General features: G+C 40.5%; 1 protein-coding gene and 1 long non-coding RNA gene across 3 annotated transcripts in view; one reads left to right on the top strand and one right to left on the bottom strand.

Annotated features, from left to right (window-relative positions):
* Positions 1–12,937, bottom strand: part of UPF2 (UPF2 regulator of nonsense mediated mRNA decay) — a 112,723-nt gene extending 99,786 nt beyond the window's left edge. The window contains exons 1-3 of one of the 2 annotated variants that reach the window (XM_025930354.2): positions 12,813–12,937; positions 6,801–7,180; positions 1,313–2,092 (exon numbers count right to left, since the gene is read on the bottom strand). In XM_025930354.2, coding sequence (XP_025786139.1) covers positions 1,313–2,092; positions 6,801–7,162 — 1,142 coding nt within the window. In that variant the 5' untranslated portion in view covers positions 7,163–7,180; positions 12,813–12,937. Of the gene's footprint in view, positions 1–1,312; positions 2,093–6,800; positions 7,181–12,497; positions 12,523–12,812 lie in introns of those variants that run through there. The other variant, XM_086714977.1, reaches the window with a different exon arrangement.
* A 575-nt stretch (positions 12,938–13,512) lies between these two features.
* Positions 13,513–20,104, top strand: LOC147579516 (uncharacterized). Its single transcript, XR_015254030.1, has 3 exons — positions 13,513–13,772; positions 14,588–14,745; positions 19,489–20,104. It is a non-coding gene; the product is annotated as an uncharacterized LOC147579516 (long non-coding RNA).
* Positions 20,105–22,084: the final 1,980 nt, after the last annotated feature.

Raw genomic sequence — 22,084 nt, 5'->3', positions numbered from 1 at the left:
AACATATGGGAAAAAGAAAACGACTAGGAAAATGACAAAACACTATGTAAGTCATAATTAAGATCTTGAATATATGAGAATTATTAAGAGGACCACTACTTTCCTTTTAAACTCATTACTGACTATAAATTCAGCCTGAAGTTGCCTATTCAAAGTTTAAAACAGTCCTCACTATCAAAAGCACAAAACAAAGATTTTTTTTTTTTTTTTTTTTTTAAGAAACCTTGAGGAACACCATTGCCATCTTACACTCTCGCCTCTTGAATGATCCTCAACCACCAGGGTTTAGCCATACAGTCTCTGAACCTATCCTGACCCAGACCTAACTGTATTACTGGCATATACTACTAGTCTTTAGTTAAGTCAATCACCTTCTAGTGGTAACTACTTAAACCAGTAGGTCCTTCCCCACTGTGGAAGGACCTTATGGAAATAGAAAATTATCCTCTCCCATACTAATTCCTGAAAAACAGCAATTTCAGACTCAACCATGCACTTTAAATAGATGAAAGTATTCAGCCAAATACTTTGGCTACTGCTGTTGTCTCCTTTCTGTACCCCTCAGCCCTCCAAATCCACCCTCCACAAAAGTTGACCTAGTGCTCACCAACTTCCATCAACTTCTAGTTTATGGATGCCTCCTAGGTCCAGAGGCTACAGAATAGTTATCTTGTAACAATCAAAGGTGGCCCCTCAATCAGGTATCTTCACTAATTACCACAGACACATACATTATCCCTTCAGAATTTTAAATGGATGTTCCCCAGAGAGAGACTCCTGTAAATGCACTCTACATAGTAGCATTTAAGAAATTTTTTCACATCTAATTTGTTGCACTATTTTCCAAATTTCTGATCTAAAATACAGACTATGAAATAAAACGACTTGTTTTCTAAGAGCAAGTATCAACAATGACATCAATGAATTAAGATTCAAAACAATGAAAGCAAACCTGTTGTAGAGAGGGCACAACAAAACACAAAAATAATAGCAGATAAGTTAAGTGACAGAAAAAGAAAATCCCTCAACAGTAAGGAGTTTCTTAAATCACAGGAACAAATCACATCCCCAAAGTAAAAATCACCATATACTTGCCAGGTTTCTTTTAAATTCAGAAACAAAATCTATGATAAGACTCCCATTTAAACATGAGTACTTTAACTGTTACACTTTGAAATTCTCCTGGAAATGTTAAGAAATCCCCTGCAATGAGCCCTTTTCCACAAGTTCTTTCAGTGGCATGAAGACTTAAGAAACTTTTTAAGTATGAGCTCCAAAATAAATTCTCAATTCTGAGAAATATGAAAATCACCTGTTTTGTCTCTCTGTATTCTGAAGCTCCCTGTGGTCCCTTTTCAGGTGTTTGGTCAAAGATGTAAAGTACTCTTTTAAAAGATTCTGGAAAGGTTGTTGTTTCTCTGGACTAATTATCTCACTAGGAGGGAAACTCAAATTAAACTTCTCCGCAGCACTCTTCACCTTCCGTGGTACAAGTCCAGCAATATCATCTCCACAATGTCGACAAAAACTAATCACCACAGAAACGTGAGTATGGGATTCCCGATCAGCATTAATAATATTTTTTAGCTGTTCATAGATTAAGGATAGACCTTCCTTGTCAGTGAAAATCCCAACTATTGTCAATTCTGCAATGAAACGCAAATCAGTTCTTAACTTGGTAATGTTAGGGGTTTTCTCTTCTTTCCTTGCTTCAAAATGTTTTTTCCAAACCTGAAGAAGTGACGGAGCAAAGTCGGCATAACGCTGGTGAAAGAGAGAACACAAGTGCACAGCACAGTTCACATCAGATATTTTCAGCTTTGCTTCCACAATAGAAGCTACAGCTTCTGCAATGTATTTGCTTAAATTTAGGCCATTAAAATCATGGGACAAGGAGTCTCTCTGTTGTTCCGTAATAGTTTTTAATTTCTTGACAAAAGCAGTATTTTTCTTCAAGCTTGAGTCTAGTCGGCTAAAGAAATTTTCCTCTGGTCGGTTGTCTGGAGCATTTTGGTTTTTGCTACGAAGTTCCTTCCTTAACTGATGTCGTTCCCAAGCTTCTTGATGAAGCTGAAGGGATTCTTCTTTCTCTCTATATAAAAACAAACAAGCAAATAAAATAACTTGTATATTCTGAAGCATCTCTGACAAATTTCATAAGAGCAAAAGCAAATGAGAAAGTAAAATCATATAAGTATCAGCATCCAAAAGGAACAAACCATGCAAAAGGCCCTTTTCCTACTTCTTTTTTAAAGATATCTTTTTTAAGTTATCTCTGTACCCAATGTGGGGCTCGAACTCAAAACCCGAAATCAAGAGTTGCACGCTCTACTGACTGAGCCAGACAGGAGTCCCTTTTCCTAATTTTAAAAACATTTTATTAATGACTTAAGATAGTAAGAACCCAGTACACTGAAAATATCAAATGTGACAGAGTGGAGGATTCTGAATAACTAGAGTAAAAATCATTCTGCCAACAAGCAAACGAAATGGGTAAGACACTTTTGTCAATTCTACCGCAATAAAGGTGAAAAAATAAATGGATTAAATACATGATGCATAGTATGAAAAATACAAGATACCTAGGAAGGATACCTAAAATACCTAAAACAGGTAAAAGCATTGGTAAGAGAAAAAAAAAACTGTCCACAAAGACTATAAAGAATAAGGTTTGTAAAAAATGCATTAAAAATGTTTTAATATGTGGGGCACCCAGGTAGCCCAGTCGGTTGGGTGTCCGACTTTGGCTCAGGTCGTGATCTCGCGGTTAGCGGGTTTGAGCCCTGCATCGGGCTCTGTGCTGACAGCTCAGAGCCTGGAGCCTGCTTTAGATTCTGTGCCTCCTTCTCTCTCTGTTCCCCCTGCTCATGCTCTGTCTCTCTCAGTCTCTCAAAAATAAATAAATGTTGAAAAAAAATTAGAAAAACAATGTTTTAATATGTTAAGTACCATTTTTCCATACTTCAGCATTAACCAAACCTTTAATAAAGTACCTTTCTTGGTTTGGGTCTTAAAATTCAAGTGTAATTAAGAAATTCTGGAAAGGAACCAGAAGAAAACTATAAGATAAAACTCCCTTAATAAAAGGCTAACAGGGGCGCCTGGGTGGCGCAGTCGGTTAAGCGTCCGACTTCAGCCAGGTCACGATCTCGCGCTCCGTGAGTTCGAGCCCCGCGTCAGGCTCTGGGCTGATGGCTCAGAGCCTGGAGCCTGTTTCCGATTCTGTGTCTCCCTCTCTCTCTGCCCCTCCCCCGTTCATGCTCTGTCTCTCTCTGTCCCAAAAATAAAAATAAAAAAAAAACGTTGAAAAAAAAAAAAATAAAAGGCTAACAAACAATTTATCCTGAAAAAAAAAAAAATTAAAAGATGGAACATGTTTAAATTGCAGAAGTAATAAAATAACTTGGGCAGGGGTGGGAGGGTAGGGTATCTCTCCGACTGTGAGGCCTCTGAGATACTAAAACATGTAACTTTAAAATATAAATTTCTTGGGGCGCCTGGGTGGCGCAGTCGGTTAAGCGTCCGACTTCAGCCAGGTCACGATCTCGCGGTCCGTGAGTTCGAGCCCCGCGTCGGGCTCTGGGCTGATGGCTCGGAGCCTGGAGCCTGTTTCTGATTCTGTGTCTCCCTCTCTCTCTGCCCCTCCCCCGTTCATGCTCTGTCTCTCTCTGTCCCAAAAATAAAAATAAACGTTGAAAAAAGAAAAAAAAAAAATGTTTTTAAAATATAAATTTCTTTTTTTTTTTAATTTTTTTTTTTAATTTTTTTTTCAACGTTTATTTATTTTTGGGACAGAGAGAGACAGAGCATGAATGGGGGAGGGGCAGAGAGAGAGGGAGACACAGAATCGGAAACAGGCTCCAGGCTCTGAGCCATCCGCCCAGAGCCTGACGCGGGGCTCGAACTCACGGACCGCGAGATCGTGACCTGGCTGAAGTCGGACGCTTAACCGACTGCGCCACCCAGGCGTCCCTAAAATATAAATTTCTAAGAAATCAGATTTTCATCTTTCTGAAATAACCATCCCTTAGCAAACCTTCCATGATTTCTCCACTAAAAGCCACGACATTTTAACAGCAAATTGCATCCATCACTGCAAACACGGACATGTGAGTATCTCATTGAAGTCTCCCAGCCAAACACAAATACAAGATTAGCAGTGAGAATGCACTTTAAGAAAATATCTCTTGGGGTGCCTGGGTGGCTCAGTTGGTTAAGCATCCAACTCTTGATTTCAGCTCAGGTCATGAACTCCCAGTTTGTGAGATGGAGTTGTGCGTAGGGCTCTTGCACTGGCGGTGTGGAGCCTGCTTGAGATTCTCTCTCTCTGCCCCTCCCCTGCACACACTCTGGCTCTCTCAAAATAAATAAATACACAAATAAACAAATAAATAAATAAATAAAACAAACAAACAACTATGTATATACATTAATTAAATCTATTTTCATCAGCAATAAAAACACTTTAAAATACATAAATGAGGGGTGCCTGGGTGGCTCTAGTCAGTTAAGCGTCCAAATCTTGGTTTCGGCTCATATCATGATCTCCCGGGTTCGTGAGTTTGAGCCCTGCATTGGGCTCTACACTGACAGTTCAGAACCTACTTGGGATTCTGTCTTTCTCTCTCTCTCTCTCTCTCTCTCTCTCTCTCTGCTCCTCCCCAGCACATTCTGTCAAAATAAACTTTTAAAACAGTTTAAAAAATAAAATACATAAATCAAATATTTACCAGTGAAATAATGATGCTCTAAAATACCCTTTTTTTCCAGGGGAAAAAAGTGGGTAATTGTTGATGCTGGGTAGACAGAGTGATTGGGGGGTGTTGGGAGGACTGATTCATTATTCTATCCTATTTTTTGAGTATGTGTGAATTTTTCCCAATAAAAAGTTGAGATTTTGGTGGTTGGTTTGTTTTGTTTTGTTTGCTCTTTCTATAGGAGGGTAGAAGGAGGAGCAAAAATAACAGTGAAATTGAATATCCTTATGAATGTTTAAAATTAATTTGAACATATTTTTAGCCCAATAAATCTAAAATAGTTCAATTTCAACATGTAATTAATATAAAATAGCAGTGAAATACATTGCACTGTTTTTCATGAGTCTTCAAAACCAGGGTTCTTTTCACACTCATACTTAACAGCAGTCTCATTTTGTACCTGCCTCATTCTGTGTGGTCCACAGCTCCTTGTTAATTTTTTTTTTTTTAAAGTAGAATATAAGAAACTCTCAAGAATCATGGCTCTGAATATTCCCAAACTGGCCACTACTATTGCCTTCCAGACCTAAGGCTCTACTGCCTCATTAAAAATACAGGTACAAGGGGCGCCTGGGTGGCTCAGTCGGTTAAGCGTCTGACTTTGACTCAGGTCATGACCTCAGTTTGTGAGTTCGAGCCCCGCATCGGGCTCTGTGCTGACAGCTCAGGGCCTGGAGCCTGCTTTAGATTCTGTGTCTCACTCTCTCTCTGACCCTCCCCCACTCACACTGGAGAGAGAGAGAGAGAGAGAGAGAGAGAGAGAGAGAGAGAGAAAGTAAACATTAAAAAAAAAATACAGGTACTAAAAAACTTTGATAGGAAAGTAGGTGGTTGGGCTGTTCTAGCAATCCATGAAAATTCACTTTTGCAAACAGCTTTTTGAACATTATATACAATTTTTATACATATGAAAAGTCCATGCTACTCAATAGCTGCCATTTTTGCTACATCTTGGTAGTTTTCCTGTGAGGACTACCTTGTTTTTTGCCAGTTCATCATACTACTTGCATAGCTTTACAAGGTTAAAAATAGATTTAGATGAAGATAAGAATGGGAGGTACTACGAAATCGTTTTTAAGGACCAAAGTTTTAAAGTTGACTACGTTAAAAAAAACCCAGCAGCTCCACTGTTTATTAGGACTTTATGCAAGTTACTTAACCTTTTCAAGCTTCATTTTATTAATCTGTCAAGTGAGGATCATAAAATTTATTCATTATGACTACCTTTAGGATATGTGCTGATATACTCTATAGTGTCCTGCACATAGTAAGAATTCAGCAAACAGCCATTAAGAACTAAAGATTTTCAACTTCAAAGAGACCATGAGGGGCGCCTGGGTGGCTCAGTCAGTTAAGCATCCAACTTCAGCTCAGGTCATGATCTCATGATTCTTGTGAGTTTGAGCCCCGTGTTGGGCTCTGTGCTGACAGCTCAGAACCTGGAACCTGCTTCACATTCTGTCTCCATCTCTATCTGCCCCTCCCCTGCTCACGCTCTGTCTCTCTCTCAAAAATAAATAAACGTTAAAAAAATAAAAATAAATAAAAACCCAGAGACCATGAAAAAAAAAGAGCCATTTTAAAAATCAAAACAATCCAGGAGCGCCTGGGTGGCTTAGTCAGTTAAGTGTCTGACTTCAGCTCAGGTCATGGTCTCGTGGCTCAGGAGTTCGAGCTCCACATCGGGCTCTCCGGGCTCTCTGCTGTCAGCACGGAGCCTGCTTTGGGATCCTCTGTCTCCCTCTCTCTTTGCCCCTCCCCTGCTCGCACTCTTTCTCTCTCCCTCACTCTCTCTCAAAAATATTAAAAAGTTCAGATTACCCTCTCAAAAAATATGTATTAAAGATTCCTGTTATTTAATTGGAGGAATTAAAGCATCATAAGCATGCTTCTGGTCAGTGAAACTAACAGAACCAGTAACTTAAGATACTCCCAACTCTCAAGGAACTGCACCCCAGAAGTCGGATTTCAAATAATCATTGTTTTCCCAACACTTCATTCTTCCCATTCCTTCTTATCAATAAATAAAATAAATGTTCTTACTTCAACTGGGCAGCTTCTTCTTCTTGCTGACGTTTTACCTGCTCTTCTTGCTTCTTTTTCTCTTCCTCTTCATGTTTCTTTTTTTCTTCTTCCTCTTTTTTCTTTAATTCTTCCTCTGCCTTCACCTTTTCTTCTTCTTTTTTCTTTCGTTCCTTGTCTTCTTTTTTTCTCTTATCTTCTTCCAGTTTCTTCTTTTTATCTTCAGGGACCTTAATAACCTCCTTCTTGGCAGTAAGTTTGATCTCCTCTTTTGGTTTCTCCCTGCTGCTCACTGGCCGCCTTTCACTGCAGTCCTTTTCCTTGTTGTTTAGTAAAGTTTCTTTTTCTTCCATACTTGCTGGCTTTTTACGCTCAGCTGGCATTATGTTACCCAGAACAATCTGTAAGAGTAAAAGAATGTCAGTATTCTTTGTAGTATTGTAGATGCAGTGACTTTTTTTTTTAGTAACGTGACACTGTTTTTGAAACAGAACATATTAATGCATTGTTGTGAGATATTAAATAAATGCACACAAAATGAATATTATTTCTGTGATAAAATAACTTCCTGGTCACATTCCACATTCTATCATTATTAGCTATGCCTTTGTCTAAGTATAAACAACACAAACAAAAGTAGAGAACACAATATAATCAACCTCCCAAATTCAACCATTATCAGTTATGAAACATAGCATTTAATCATAAATACTTCAGCACGCATCTGAGAATATTTTGAATCAGGTTTGTTGTTGTTTTTTTTTAAGTAGGCTTCAAGCCCAACACAGAACCCAACGCGGGGCTTGAACTTACCACCCTGAAATCATGACCTCAGTTGAGATCAAGAGTCAAATGCTTGGGGCAACCTGGGTAGCTCAGTGTGGGTTAAGCATCTGACTTGAGCTCAGGTCATGATCTGCTGATTTGTGAGCTCAAGTCTCACACAGTAGGCTCTGTGCAGTCAGCACGGAGCCCGCTTCAGATCCTCTGTTCCCCTCTCTCTCTGCCCCTCCCCTCTCGTGCTCTCTCTCAAAAATAAACGTTGGAAAAAAAAAGAGAGACGCTTAACTGAGCTACCCAGGCGCCTCTGAATCAGTTTCAGTCCCAACATTTCACTTTGGTGAAGAGATTCTGGTGACATTATTTCATACAATGTGCAACAGAAGTATTATAGCAGGAACATAAACGAGCTCCTGCCATCTATAAATGAACAGACAAGGGGCGCCTGGGTGGCTCAGTCAGTTGAGCGTCTGACTTTAGCTCAGGTCATGATCTCACGGTTTGTGAGTTCGAGCCCCACGTTGGGCTCTGTACTGACAGCTTGGGGCCTGGAGCCTGCTTCAGAGTCTGTGCCTCCCTCTCTCTCTGCTCCTCCCCTGTTCACACCCTGTCTCTCTCTCAAAAATAAAGATTAAAAAAAAATTTATATAAATGAACAGACAAAATGACACAAATTCATGCCATCGTTCTCAACCTTATCAAACTTTCAAATACAGAAACCGCCAAATATCTCAAATTAGACTTTGAATCTTTTCATTAGCATCAGTCAAAATTAATCTATAAATAAACATAAGGATGATTATAGAATCTGTATATTCTGTCCTGTACCTGCCAATACAGTAACCATCAGCCCAGGGCTTCTCAGCCTCAGCATTACTGACATTTCGGGCAAGGCAATTCTTTGGGGCGTTTGTTTGGGGGGTGGGGGCTGACACTATTTTGTGCACTACATGAAGTTTAGCAGCATCCTGCCTTCTCTACTGAGGTACCAGCAGTATCTTCCCAGTTTGACAACCAAAAACTACTCCACACACTGCCAAATGTCTCCTGGGAGCAAAATCACCACCAGTTAAAAACCACTGCACTAGCCACAAGTAGCTACTTACATGCAAATTAATTAAGAGTTTGAAATTCCATTTTTCAGTCACTACCCGTATTTCAAGTACTCACTTCCACATGGCTAGTGACTACCACATCAGTGCAGATACAGAATATTTTAATTATCACATGAAGTTCTACTGGATAGCATAAGTCTACAGTAGATGCTCTATTAACTGGAAATAAACTGTAGAACAAAAAACTGTATTTCCCAGCAAAATTCAGCATATTTCTTTTCAAAAAATAAATTTTCTGTGTACTAGTTTTCTAATATAACTTCTTTAATGGACAGCAATTCATGTTCTGAGTCCTAAATCATCTCAAATTGCACAGGAGAAAATCAAAATACTTTCTATTTAAGAAACACAGAATTAAATTATTTAAACTGCTTAGTTTATTAAAAGCTAAATATACACACAGTATTCTTAATTATTTTCAAATATAGATTTTAAGTTACACCAATAAAAACTAGGTTAGCAAACAAAACATTTGCAATAATAAACATTTATTTCGTAAACACACACACATTTATTTCAGCACTCCAATAAAATGTTATCATAGAAAGAAAACCTAGGCCAATAGAAACACTTTAAGTAATTTTTGGAGGCACATTCAACACTCTATATCTTTTCTCAGCTACCTCTTCCCCTTTTTCTTTTGACTCTGCCATCTACGTTCTATGCATTTATTTTGACGGTAACACCCAAAGGCTTTAGTTAACCTCAATGGTTTGTAACTCAGAAGGAAAGAAAGCTGTCAATCCCGTTTAGGCAATCATTAAAACACGAAAGAGCATAATTACTTATCTGTGTGGCAAGGTAGCCTTAACATTTATGCTATCTGGGAAGTGCAGCTCACACAGCTTCAAATAATGTGAAAATACCATGCCCTAAAGCAAGCAAACTTTTAAAGGAGAATACTCATAGCTACCACTCACTGGCACCACAGTAAACATCTTACATACATTATCTCATTTAATACTAAAATCTTTATGAGGTGGGTATTATTTTCCCTATTTTATAAATGAGTAAACTGAGACTTGACCAAGTAACTTGACCAAGGCCTCCACAGCTGGTGACAGAGCAGGAATTTGAACCCATACTCTCAACTAAAGTTATTAAGAACCGTGCGTACCAAACTGTGAGGCAGAAGACTTGATCATAGATACTGACTATGCCAAATCATACAATAACGTATCTGAATAAAGAGTCCCTAATAGCAGTTTTTACATTATGTTTTTAACTTTTGGCAGATATTAGCGAAAACATACAGGGATGATAATTCCTAAGGTAGCAATACAATCTTATTTAGATTGTCCTTATATGCAAAATAGAATACTGTTTATATATAGAGTTTGGATTTTCTGAAATGAAGTATCAACAAGCGACATTTCAGTAATACAAGGAACTACACACAATAAAAAGAACGGCATCGGGACGCCTGGGTGGCTCAGTCGGTTAAGCGGCCGACTTCGGCTCAGGTCATGATCTCGCGGTCCGTGAGTTCAAGCCCCGCATCGGGTTCTGTGCTGACAGCTCAGAGCCTGGAGCCTGTTTCAGATTCCGTGTCTCCCTCTCTCTGACCCTCCCCCATTCATGCTCTGTCTCTCTCTGTCTCAAAAATAAATAAACGTTAAAAAAAATTTTTTTTTAAAAAAAAGAACGGCATCAAAATTTACAAGTAATGTCTCATTTATCAAGGTAAGACTACATATTAAGTTCTACAAAAACATTAAGAAATTCACTTAGAATCTGACAAATTCATAAAGGATCATTTGTTAGCTTAACAGAGTTTCCTAAACTTCTGTGACTCTACAGTACTCATTTATTCAATAAATGTTTAAGTGCCTACTATATCAAACTGTAGTAGGCACTCATGAATTGGTCCTGCTCTACAGCATGATAAAACAGATCCTCAGTAAGACTCTTAAGTCTTGGTACTGATAGATTCTTTGAATCCCCTCATCTTTGTATGACAGACACACCCAGAGTACACTTGGAACTAAATTTCAGTGAACAAAAAAATGTGATGACAATGTAAAGGCTCATGTAAAGACGGCAATGCAACATGTGAAAATAACACAGGCTCTGAAATCAGACGCTTACTCTGCAACCTGCTAGCTATGGGAACTGGGCAACTTCTCTGAGTCTACCCATTGATAAAATGGAGGCACTGCTACCTCTCTCAGAGAATTCTTAAACTACTAACAGAGAGACAATTCTTAAACTACTAACCAAGCAGCTAGCATCCAGAAGGTGTTCAATAAATGTTTATTCTTTCACACCAAACACTGAAAAGTTCGCTGGAAGACGAGAGTTTTTAGGGTTAGGACTACTAGACTTTCTCCACTCCAATTCTCAATTTTTACACTGACATGACAGCAGAAGAGTGACCCATCCAATTACACTAGTTTAATGGCTGAGTCAGGCCTCACTGTCCAGTGCTCTTCTCCACTAAATGCCCTGACTCAAGATTTTAAAAGCCAAATTTACAAACAACGTAATTTAGATCAGTACGCACTTGTACTGTCAATTAAACTGTATTTAGTGAAATGCCAAAATTTAAACTATTCTGATAAATCCATGCTTTAATAAACAGCCAAATATTGTATCTGAAGTGCTTCAAAAAGTTTTTCAAGTAGAAACTAAAATTTTAAATAGACTGCATCTTAAAATAATCAAGATAAATACGAGTGATCTTTTAATTCGAATATGATTAGCTTACAAATTACGGAGTACAATCACAGCCAGTCCTTAAAAGGAAACCATGCTTTTAAAACCACCTTCCTAGCTCCCCGAGTAGAGTCCTGGCTCTTGGATTGTATATTTTAGTTGGTTTTCTAAAAATACTCTCGATGCCTAAAAGAAAGTAAAACTACCTTATTAGTTAGTAAAACAAGGATCAATGGAGTGTACTGGGGGGGCAGAACGCAGAGAAAGGGATGTTTCCCTTTTAAAGATATCCCTTTAACAAAGTACCATATGGATTATGTATGAAATCACAATCAGACTGCTCTGAAAATATTTCAGAGTTAGACAAGGCTGTTTTACCTTTTAATTCTTTATTATTCAAAATGTTCTATGGGCAGAATAGCACCGGGGCATTATCTCCCAGTCTCTGGCTTTACAAAACGTCCTTCCTATCAAGGACTCATTCAAAGTTTTTACACATTTCACCAGAGTTCAAAACAGGTTTTCTCGAGGAGTTGTACATTTCTTACAAACACCTAAAACTACGATAAACGACAAGGGTGATGGTTTTACTTTGGTCGGCTGCATCACTACATACGGGTCCTCAAAGAGCAAGCGGGCAGGTGGTCCGGTTCACTGTGTACCCCCAAGATCCTAAGGTGGTTCTGCTCGGCCAACCTGACGACCAAATACCCCGTGATGATCTCCTTAGTTCAGAAGTACCAACGAGAGTAAGTACTAGGAGCCTTGGGACGAAGCCAAGGGAAGAACCCTCAGTCTATGTGACTAAACAGAAGTGGAGCAAATAACCCATGCCCACCATTCCCAAACACGCCGAAACCCCTTCCCCTCCACACACATGTCCCACAAACCCCTGCTCCGGCGGCACATTCCCATACCCAACACGCTTCCCCGCCACAACTCCCTTTCCCACGGGTAGCCACGGTCACCTTCGGGGACCATCCTCGCCCCAACCCCAACTTCTCACCCCACACTCCCTCACCACCCGAGACCGGGACTCTCCGACAGGTCTCCCTACTCCACATCCTCCCACACACGCACCCTCCCCACTTCCTCGCCCTCGCTTCCCTCCCGGCTCCCGAAGAGCTTTCCCCAACCTCCCCTCGCGCCACTCCACACCCCCAAACACCTTCACCCCGCCACAGCAGGCTCCCCGCCTTCAGCCCCGAGGCCCAGCCTGGGCATGTGGGGCAGACACCCCCTCGGCCGCCCCTCATGTCTGCCCCGGGCCGGGGGCGCCCGCGGTGATGGGAGCCTCCGGGAGAGGGGTCTGAGGAGGACGACGCCGGAGCTGCGGTCCGTGTACTGCTCGCCGCCCCCGGAGCGCTGGGGTGCGGAGTCGCCTCTCGGGTCCCTCGGGGAGTAGGAGTCCAGGCCGGTGCCCCCCAGCCCCGCTTCCTCCCGATCGTTGGAGCGGAGGGGAAGGAGGTTCCCCGGGACTCACCTCGAGCCTGTTGTCAACATTAGCCCCGGGTTTCCCAGCACCAACTCCAGCGCTCGGGCTCTCCCCTCCCCTCCCCCCACCTATCTCGCAGCCGAGGGCCCGCCTTCCCTCAGCTCCCCCTCCTCCCTCCGCCCGCCGGCCCTCCCGCCCGCCACTCACCAGCGCGGCCAGGCAGCGAGTGGGGGCGGGGCGGAGGGTGGGGGAAAGGAAAAAGCCGTCCACGCACTTGCCTGATCGCAAACTGTCCGGGTCTCCATTCCGCCGGCATAACGATGCCCTTGGCTTAACGCTGGGGTGGCGGATCGCGAGAAAAGACTCATAGATGTGCGACGCACAAAGCGGCTAGTTCAAATGGTCTACTCGATAAGAGGAGCGAGTTTTTCAGACAGGCAACAAATAGGGCAGCCACAACCAGCACCTCAAGCCAGGTCCCCAGCGGAGGGGAGGAGTGTTACAAGGACCGAAGGCAGGAAGTGGATTGGTCGCCTGGAAAGGGAAAGCGCCTGAATTAGAGATGCGCAGGCGCAGGTACTGCGGGCCGGAGGGGAGGAGGTGGGGGGGGGGTAGCTAGAATGGGGTGGGGTGGAGCTAACAGGAGGTAAGGAAGGGCGGTGGAACAGTAGGGGAATTACGGAGCGCCATTAAGGACAAGTTTGGCCACGTGATCCTCAGGGGAGTTTCCAGGAGCGAACGTAAGGAAGAGGTCTAAGAAGGGAAAGTTTGATTGGACTAATTCAAGGGGTGAGGTTGAAGACTTAGGAAGTTAGAAACTGGAGAAGCTAAAGAATATGGCTGGTGAAGAAGGTACAGGTTGGTTAGGAATGGGTCTAGGTTTGAGTGCCCTAGAAAGACTACTAAAGTCCCGTGGGGGGGATTTCCAGAAGCAGTTTTTAGGTGTTCCACGTAAAAACAACCCAGAGTGAAGAAGAATCAAGGTTTTTTCTCAACAGGTCTTAGAAGGTACCCTGTTCTAGCAAACGAATTTTAAAAATTACAATGAAATGACCTCCATGAAGTCATTATTGTAGTCACAATTGGCTAGTCTTGTCATTTCTTCCGAATGTGAAACGAAGTCAGCTTCTTAAAATGGGTATTAGTTTATCGACACAACTTAATTGAGTTTGTGTATCCGGCCTCCGATTTTTATTGAAACTGTGCTTGTATCTGCCAACATGATTTCACCGGGTGTTCGTACAGGTTGGCTTTGGCTGATCAGGAGCCAAAGGAACAAAGGTGCCAAACTGGTCTTGATTCTTGCTTGACATGTGGCGCCCCACCCGATATACAAGCCCACAAAATGAGCTGCTACCAACCTCAACTACTTGAGGCAGGTCTAGGTTCACTTATATTCAGCTTTTGCCCATTTCCTTCTATTTACTATTTTCCTATCCCGTTTAGCTTGCAAATTGCCTTCACAAGTTAAGTGTTAATGTTTCCTGTACCTAATTTTTTTCCCCCAAAACACTGCCAAGAGGTCAATCATTTAAAGGGTAGTGAAAGAGAAAGACAGTACTACAATTCTGTACCTCTGATAAACAGTTAGGAGAGAACTGTCCCAAAACACCTTACTGGGGATGACCACCAGTGTTCTTTTCAAAAGTTATTTCCCATTTTGTCTGGCTACCCTAAGAAAATTTACCTATGCTGTTAATAAATAAATTCTGCTTATCCTAACTGAAGTCAACTTTTGCCTTTCATCGAGTATTAAAAGGAAACCAACTGAATACATGGGATCAAAAAAGAGGAGAGCATTAAAAAAAAAATTTTTTTTCCAGATGCAGGGCTCAAACCCACAAACTGTGAGACCATGACCTGAGCTGAAGTCAGATGCTTATCGGACTGAGTCACCTAGGTGCCCCAAGAGGAGAGCATTTTTATGGAGATTTTGCTTATTTTAAATTTGTTTTAATTAATAATCATAATAATACTGTTGGTAAGTATTAGGATTCTCATTTTACAGAAACTGAGTCACAGAAAGATTAATTTGATACCACAAAACTAGTAAGCATAGCATTATATGCAAATCTAACTGAAAACCCAAGATATTTTTGATGTATCCTACTGCCTTTATGCCTAGACTTTTTCATAAACTGAAAATGCTCCCCATTGTTTTCTTTCCAAAGAAAGATGTCAAAAGCCACCGGAGCCTTATAATGTGGGGTATCATTGCAATCTGTAACTGCAAGAAATACATTTCTCTGAAGAAGCCATCATTTTTGCATTCTGATAATTCAAACTTCACTTTTTCAGTAACTACATTATATTTAGCTTTTAAGGGTTTAGATATATCATTATTTGAGAAAATTCTAAAAAATGCCTTTTCCTTTTTGCCTGTTGACAGAACTGTATGATATGAAAAAAGAAAAAACTGATATGTATATATATATATTTACATGATACTATTTTCTATTTAAGGGGCGCTTGGGTGGCTCACTTGGTTAAGCGTCCAACTTCGGCTCAGGTCCTGATTCCACAGTTCATGAGTTCAAGACCCGCATCAGGCTCTCTGCTGTCAGCAGAGTCTGCTTCGGATCCTCTGTCTCCCTCTCACTCTGCCCTCCCCTACTCACTCTCTCTCTCAAAAATAAATAAACATTAAATGTTTTTAAATCCAGTTATAATGCTGCTTCTCAGAAGAAAGCAAACGCAAAAGAAAGGGATTATAATATCAGGACAGGACAAATCCTAAATTAAAAAAAAAAAACACCTCATGTGAGATGAACTGCCTGGTGCTCTGCCAGAAATAATGCTGTACTTTGAACAAATCCATCTGTCTTTTAGATGCTAATGTCCAGCTTGACTAAGCTAGTTGAAGCTACCTGTTTCTTTAAGCACCCACCTCTTCAAAGTATATGGTGGAAATTTGTCAAACAACTTTACCTTTGTCTCTCTACTTAATAGTTTCTCGAATGTGTTGTGATATATTCATTCAATAAGAAATATTTAAGTGAGGGTACATTTAAGCAAATGTAAATATCACATATATGAAACATAATAGTACTAGTTACCAAATCATTGAGATATCTCATGGGACTGGAAGATTGAAAATCAGTTCACTATACTGCCTTCTATTAATTTGACCAAAATGGAAATGAAGCAATGTGAGCTTACTCTTTTTTTTTCTTAGTTTTGATAAATATGTGAGTCAAAAAAGCAAAATCAATCACAGGATTTTATGAAGTGCTTAGAACAGTGCCTAACAAATTAGTGAAAGTCCTGTAAATGAGATTATAATCTAATGAAGGAGCTGGATAGTAAATAAGCAAAAAGTTAAAAAGGTTGGAATATATGTGGCAATGGAAATAAACAGAGTAATATAATGGAGAGTAACTGGAGAGAAAGAAGAGGCTGGCTATTGTAGAGTGGTCAGGAAAGGCTTCTGTAATGATACAAAATTTGAGCTAAAACCTGAAGAATTGAAACGTTCAAGTTTTGCAACTTGATATATAGATATCCAATGGGCAGAGAGGAGGGTTGTGGCATAGACGTGACAATTAGAGCATCATCAACATTGCTAGTATTCAAGGTCATAACAAAGAATGAGTTCACCAAAGAAAATGTAATAAGAGGAGAGGGTCCAAGATTAAGCTCTGAGAAACTTCCAAATATAGTGCTTAGGTCTCTAAAAAGGAGGAGTAAAGAAAGGGAAAACCTGGAGAGTGCAGTGTCACGAAAACCCCAAAAAAGCATCAGGAAAGGAAAAGTGGTTAACTGTCTAAAATATTATTAAGAGAACATAATATGGGGACAGAGAAGGGCTCATTGGATTGACACTATAGAGATCAATATTGACTTTGTAGGTGGCAGTTCAATGAAATAATGGGGACAGATTTGGAATGGTTCAGGACTAAGTTAGGGATGGGAAAAGTGAAGACAGGTATTTGAGAAACTATTGTGAAGAGCCACAGAAAAATATAACTGGAGGAGATTATGGGAGGATTTTGTTTTGTGTTTTTTACATTTATATCTTTTTTGTATTTTTTTATGAGAGATATAGAGGAAGTGTATTAATGGGAATGATCCAATAGGGAGAGAAATATTAATGATACAGGAGACAGAAAGAAGGTAACAAAGGAGCAAAATCCTTGTGGTAAAAAGGAATGGAATCTAAAGTACAAGCAGGAGTGCCTTTGATAGCAGTGGCATTTCTACAAGATATTAAGAGAGAAGACAGAGAAGATGGATGCGTGGACAGGTAGGCTTGTAGACTTGGAAGGGGGATTATAAAGAACTTCCTCCTTGATCATTCCTGTTTTCTCAATGAAATTGGAGTCAAGGTCATCAGCTAAGAGTGAGGTGAGGGAGAGACTGGGGGAGGTTTGAAATAAGAGGGGAAAGTAGGAAAGAGACACCTTAAAGAGTGTGAAAGCAATGGAGATGCATACTAAGGATTGTTGCTGACACACTACTCGATGTTTCTGATCATGAATTTAAAGTAAAACCATCCAGCCTACATATGCCAATTTCTCAAGAAGAGATGAACAGTTCGTTTTTTTGTTGTTTTGGGTTGGTTTGTTTGTTTTCCATGAGAGGGATGACAAAGAAAGAAAAGAGTAAGGGGATTGTGTGTTTGCAAGAGAGTGATAATCATGAAGGATCATGGGTATGGAGGGCAGTTAAGGGGAACAAGATGTGAGTGTGCATAGGGTTAACATATTGACAGGAGTAGAGGTTGCAAAGAAAATGGTGACCAAAAAACTGTTTAATAACAAAAACTCAACTGAGTATATTTGGAAGATCTAATTGGCTTTATTAAATGATTCATGAATTGGGCAGTATACCGTCTAGAAAATAGGGGAAAAAAGCTCCATCAAGCTGTAGAAAAGAGACAGTTGGTTTTTTTGTATTTTTTTAAATATTTATTTTCTTAAGAGAGAAAGAGAGAGAGAGACAGAGCGTGAGCAGGGGTGGGGCAGAGAGAGAGGGAGACACAGAATTTGAAGCAGGCTCCAGGCTCTGAGCTGTCGGCACAGAACCTGATGTGGGCCTCGAACCCATGAACGTGAGGTCATGACCTGAGCCAAAGTGGGATCCTTAACCAACTGAGTCACCCAGATGCCCCAAAAAGAGACCGTTTCTTGCTTTGTTTTGGTTTGTTTTTTCTAAGTTAATTTATTTATTTATATGTATATAATTTATTGTCAAATTGGCTTACATACCCAATGCTCATCCCAACAAGTGCCCTCCTCGATGCCCATCACCCATTTTCCCTCTCCCCAACCCCGTCATCTACCCTTAGTTCTCATATTTAAGAGTCTCTTGTGGTTTGCCTCCCTCCCTCTCTGTATTTATAAAGAGACAGTTTTTAAAGGCAGAGAGTGGAATAAAGGAAATTATTAGCAAAGAATGCACTGTTTTAGGCAAGGTCACCCTCGTAAGGGGAGGAATATGAGTATATTCCTAGTGCTGACCAGGAAATTCCATGGTGACTGGTTAAAGGCTACACTCCTGTGAGGACTGCAACTGCATTAGGTAGTTAGTCTTGGTTTGCTGATATGAGGCCTTCACCTAAGTGACGCCATTTGGGCCCCGTGGTTTGCTTCTTAACAAAACCAAGAACATCAGTGAACTAAAGGGGATAGGAGAGGACATCAGAATGTGGTTCTGGAGAGCTGCGGTAGCTGGGAGTAGAGACGAACAAGTCCAGAAGAGCTGAGGGCTTTTAAAGAGGATGGAAGAGAACTAGTTTAAAAGCCACCACGGAAAGCAAGACACATGTATCTCTGAAGTCAGACTACGTGAATTCAAATTCTAGTTCCAAAATACACCAGCTGTTTGAGCTTGGGCTAATATTTTAACCAGTTTTTTTTTTCTTTAGTCAGTTTAGATCACAGCTTTTAATTCTTAAGAATCTTGATGATAACAGTACTTTTTCATAGGGTTTTGTGAACAGTAAATGAGGTAATTCAAATAAAAGCACTTAGCTCACAGTATATGCTCTGTGTTAGCTAGTACTAAATCATTTCAGAAATATTAAACACAGTCATCTAAAGGATCTAATTGGCCTTGCCGTTCATATAAATAGTGTTTCAACACATCTTTCCTTGCCTTAATGCAACTATGACACCATTGCACCTGAAACCTTTTACACCAAGCATTGGAAATCTTGTGCTAAGAAGATGCACTTAAAATGAAAATTAAAAATAAAAGGGGGAAAATCAGATCATCACAATGTACACTTTAAATATTTTACAATTTTATTTTTCAATTCTACCCCAATAAAGCTGGGAGGCCAGCAGGGGAAAAAAAGGAAGAGATTTCTCAGCTGTTGTAACCAATAAAGGCAGAGGTTTGTAAATATCATCTTTTTTTAATATGCACTTTTAATTTTTTTAATGTTTATTTGTTTTTGAGAGAGAGAGAGCGCAAACGAGCACGAGTGGGGGATGGGCAGAGAGAGAGGGAGACACAGAATCCAAAACACGCTCCAGGCTCTGAGCTGTCAGCACAGAGCCCCACACAAGGCTCGAACTCACAAGCTGTGAAATCATGACCTGAGCTCAAGTCAGATGCTTAACCGACTGAGCCACCCGGGGGTCCCTGTAAATATTGTTTCTAATTCTGGTTTTACTTCAGTGTGTCCAGCAGAATAACCAACCTCAATATTTGGGGGGAGGGAACTAATGAGTAAGTGGTAAGAAAGCTAATCCCAGGTCATCTAATTGTCTTAATTTAGTTCCTGAACTATATTTCTAAGTCTTTGCCGTGGGACAGCTGTGATGAAATATTCCACATATACTTCAAACCTAAAATGTTCAAAATTGGACTTCATGTTGGTCTGCAACTCCACTACTTCTTTTTTCATTTTTATTCTCTCAGTTAATGGTGCTAAAGGGCATCAGAATATGCCACGCCAAAATATGGCACTTCAGCATGACCGTTATTTTCAGCTGAAGACAATTGAGAATCAGCAGCTTCAGGAAGAATTCTCTAGAACTCCCCTTATCTGCTTAAAAGCAGTGCATGAATTTCCCTTTGTGAAGGTTTCTGCCCCCACCCCCAACTCCTGTATCAGGAAGAAGAGAGGGACTCTTATCACTGGTGATAGTCAACACCCAGAAGCGTTTGCATAAACAGATCAACCACAACAACCCTTATCTTCTATCAGTTTCCCCATGTATTTCCAAGTCACTTCCCCACACTGTGTCATCCCTTGAAGCCCAAGCCCCTTCCCCTTTGTTACAATGATGCACAAACCTTGAGTCTAACTGCTTCTTTGTGTCTTACTTCTTTTTGGTGAATTCCTGTGCATGTAAATATTAATAAAAATAGTGTGTCTTTTCTCCTGTTAATCTTTTGTTAGCTTAATTCACAATTCCAAATGAAGAACATAGAGGAAAAGGTTTTCTCTGGTAGTTAGGTAGTCCTTATTCCTCACCCCTTGTCCAAATACAATCCGCATGTCTCAGAAAGATAGGGGCGCCTGGGTGGCTCAGTTGGGCATCCGACTTCGGCCCAGGTCATGATCTCATGGTTTGTGGGTTCAAGCCCCGCATCAAGCTCTGTGCTGACAGCTCAGAACCTGGAGCCTGCTTGGAATTCTGTGTCTCCCTCTCTCTCTGCCCCTCCCCACTCAGGCTCTGTCTCTGTCTCTCAAAAATAAATAAACATTGAAAAAATAAAATAAAAAGAAAGAAAGATCTTGCCTGGGTCCTCACCCATCTCCCCACCCCCACAGCCTCAGTTCATACCCACATAATTTAAACCCACACTGCTGGCAACCATCTCTTAGTTCTCCTGCCTAATTGCTTCCAGTCTTCTCCACTTCTGACCTCAGAGGGTCTTAGATCATTTAACTCCCCTTAGTGGCAATCATCCCCAAACTTCTTTGATCATACAATCATATGGGGAGGGGAGGAGGGCATCCTCCCAATGCATGTATATTTACTTCGATACAAACTGTGTATATATGTAATACTACACAAATATAGCCCCTTCCCCCAATAGAAAAGGTAAGAATAAAAATCTCACAGAAATTCTAATGTTTTTGCCTAAGTAAATCATCTTGCATACCCCTTTGTGCCGGTCTACTTTGGAAGCCACTGACATATGAGGTAAAACTCAGAGTCTTCAGCAGGAGCCCCTAATAATGCATACCTTTTGCCTATATATCTAGTCTCACTTCCTGCTATTTTCCCTACAGGTCTAAGTTCTAGCTATAATAAATAACCTGCACAGACTAGACTTCCTCTTCCCTTGGTGCACATATTATGCTTTGGTCTAGAATGCCCTTTCTCCCATGAATGTGTTCTAATTAGGAGTTCAAGCATCATTTCCCTGGGGAAGGGATTCTTTATCACCACCAGCCCACATATATCCAATTAGGTCCCTGGCCCTACCTGGTTTCCATAGTAGCCTCTGAACATCTCTGTTATAACATTCATTATATTATATTGCAATAATCTGTTTATATTTGTTTTCTCATTAAAACTGTGAGCTCCTTGAATATATGATTTATAGCTTCTTAATCTTTGTGTCCTGGGGCCACAGAAGGCATTTAATACTATTTTGATAGAAGAATTATTAAGTGAATGAATAGGAAGGGGATTAGAATATTCCACTCCAAAATATGCCACTTTGGCATACAAATTATTTTGAGCTGAAAGCAATTGAGAATCAACAGGCACAAAGAAGCCGCCTCGGGCCTTCCATTATCTGACTGAAAGTAGAAACCTCTATGAAATGAGGACTTCCATTGATCTTCTCTCTGAGAGATCTGTGACCATGAAGAAGATGGAAAGTTGACACCAAGATGAGTCTGAACAAACCTTACTAAAACAAGCCTTATGTTCCATTAGTTTCCACATATATTTACCTTCCCACAACTTACTGCCCCTAGAAGTCTAAACTCTCCTTTCCTTTGTCCAATCACTTTTCCATAATTTATCACCCTTTGTTAAAATGGCATATAAGCTTCTGAATCTACTTCTTTGGATTTTCACTTCTTTTCTGTGTAGCCTCCTTGCATGTAAAATTAAAAACATCAATTAAAGTTGTAAACCATTTCCCCCCTTTAATCTGTCTTTTGTTAGCTTAACTCATACACATCAGCTATAACACCTAAGAGGATAGAGGAAAAGTTTTTTCTCTTCCACAAATGCTGGCTTGGAAGAGGCAGAAATATCTGTGTACTGATGCAGGAATGTAGGATTAAACCAGAGCGAAAATAAGGTGACTGGGTGGCACCATTGGCTAAGCGTCCAACTTTGGCTCAGGTCATAATCTTGTGGTTTCCAAGTTCAAGCCCCATGTTGGGCTCTGTGCTGACAGCT

The sequence above is a fragment of the Puma concolor genome, chromosome B4 (assembly GCF_028749965.1).
Source record: "Puma concolor isolate L17-30 chromosome B4, mPumCon1.1.hap2, whole genome shotgun sequence".
Classification (NCBI taxonomy): domain Eukaryota; kingdom Metazoa; phylum Chordata; class Mammalia; order Carnivora; family Felidae; genus Puma; species Puma concolor.
The sequence above is the reverse complement of the archived record's forward strand: the minus strand, read 5'-3'. Positions and strand labels throughout refer to the sequence as shown.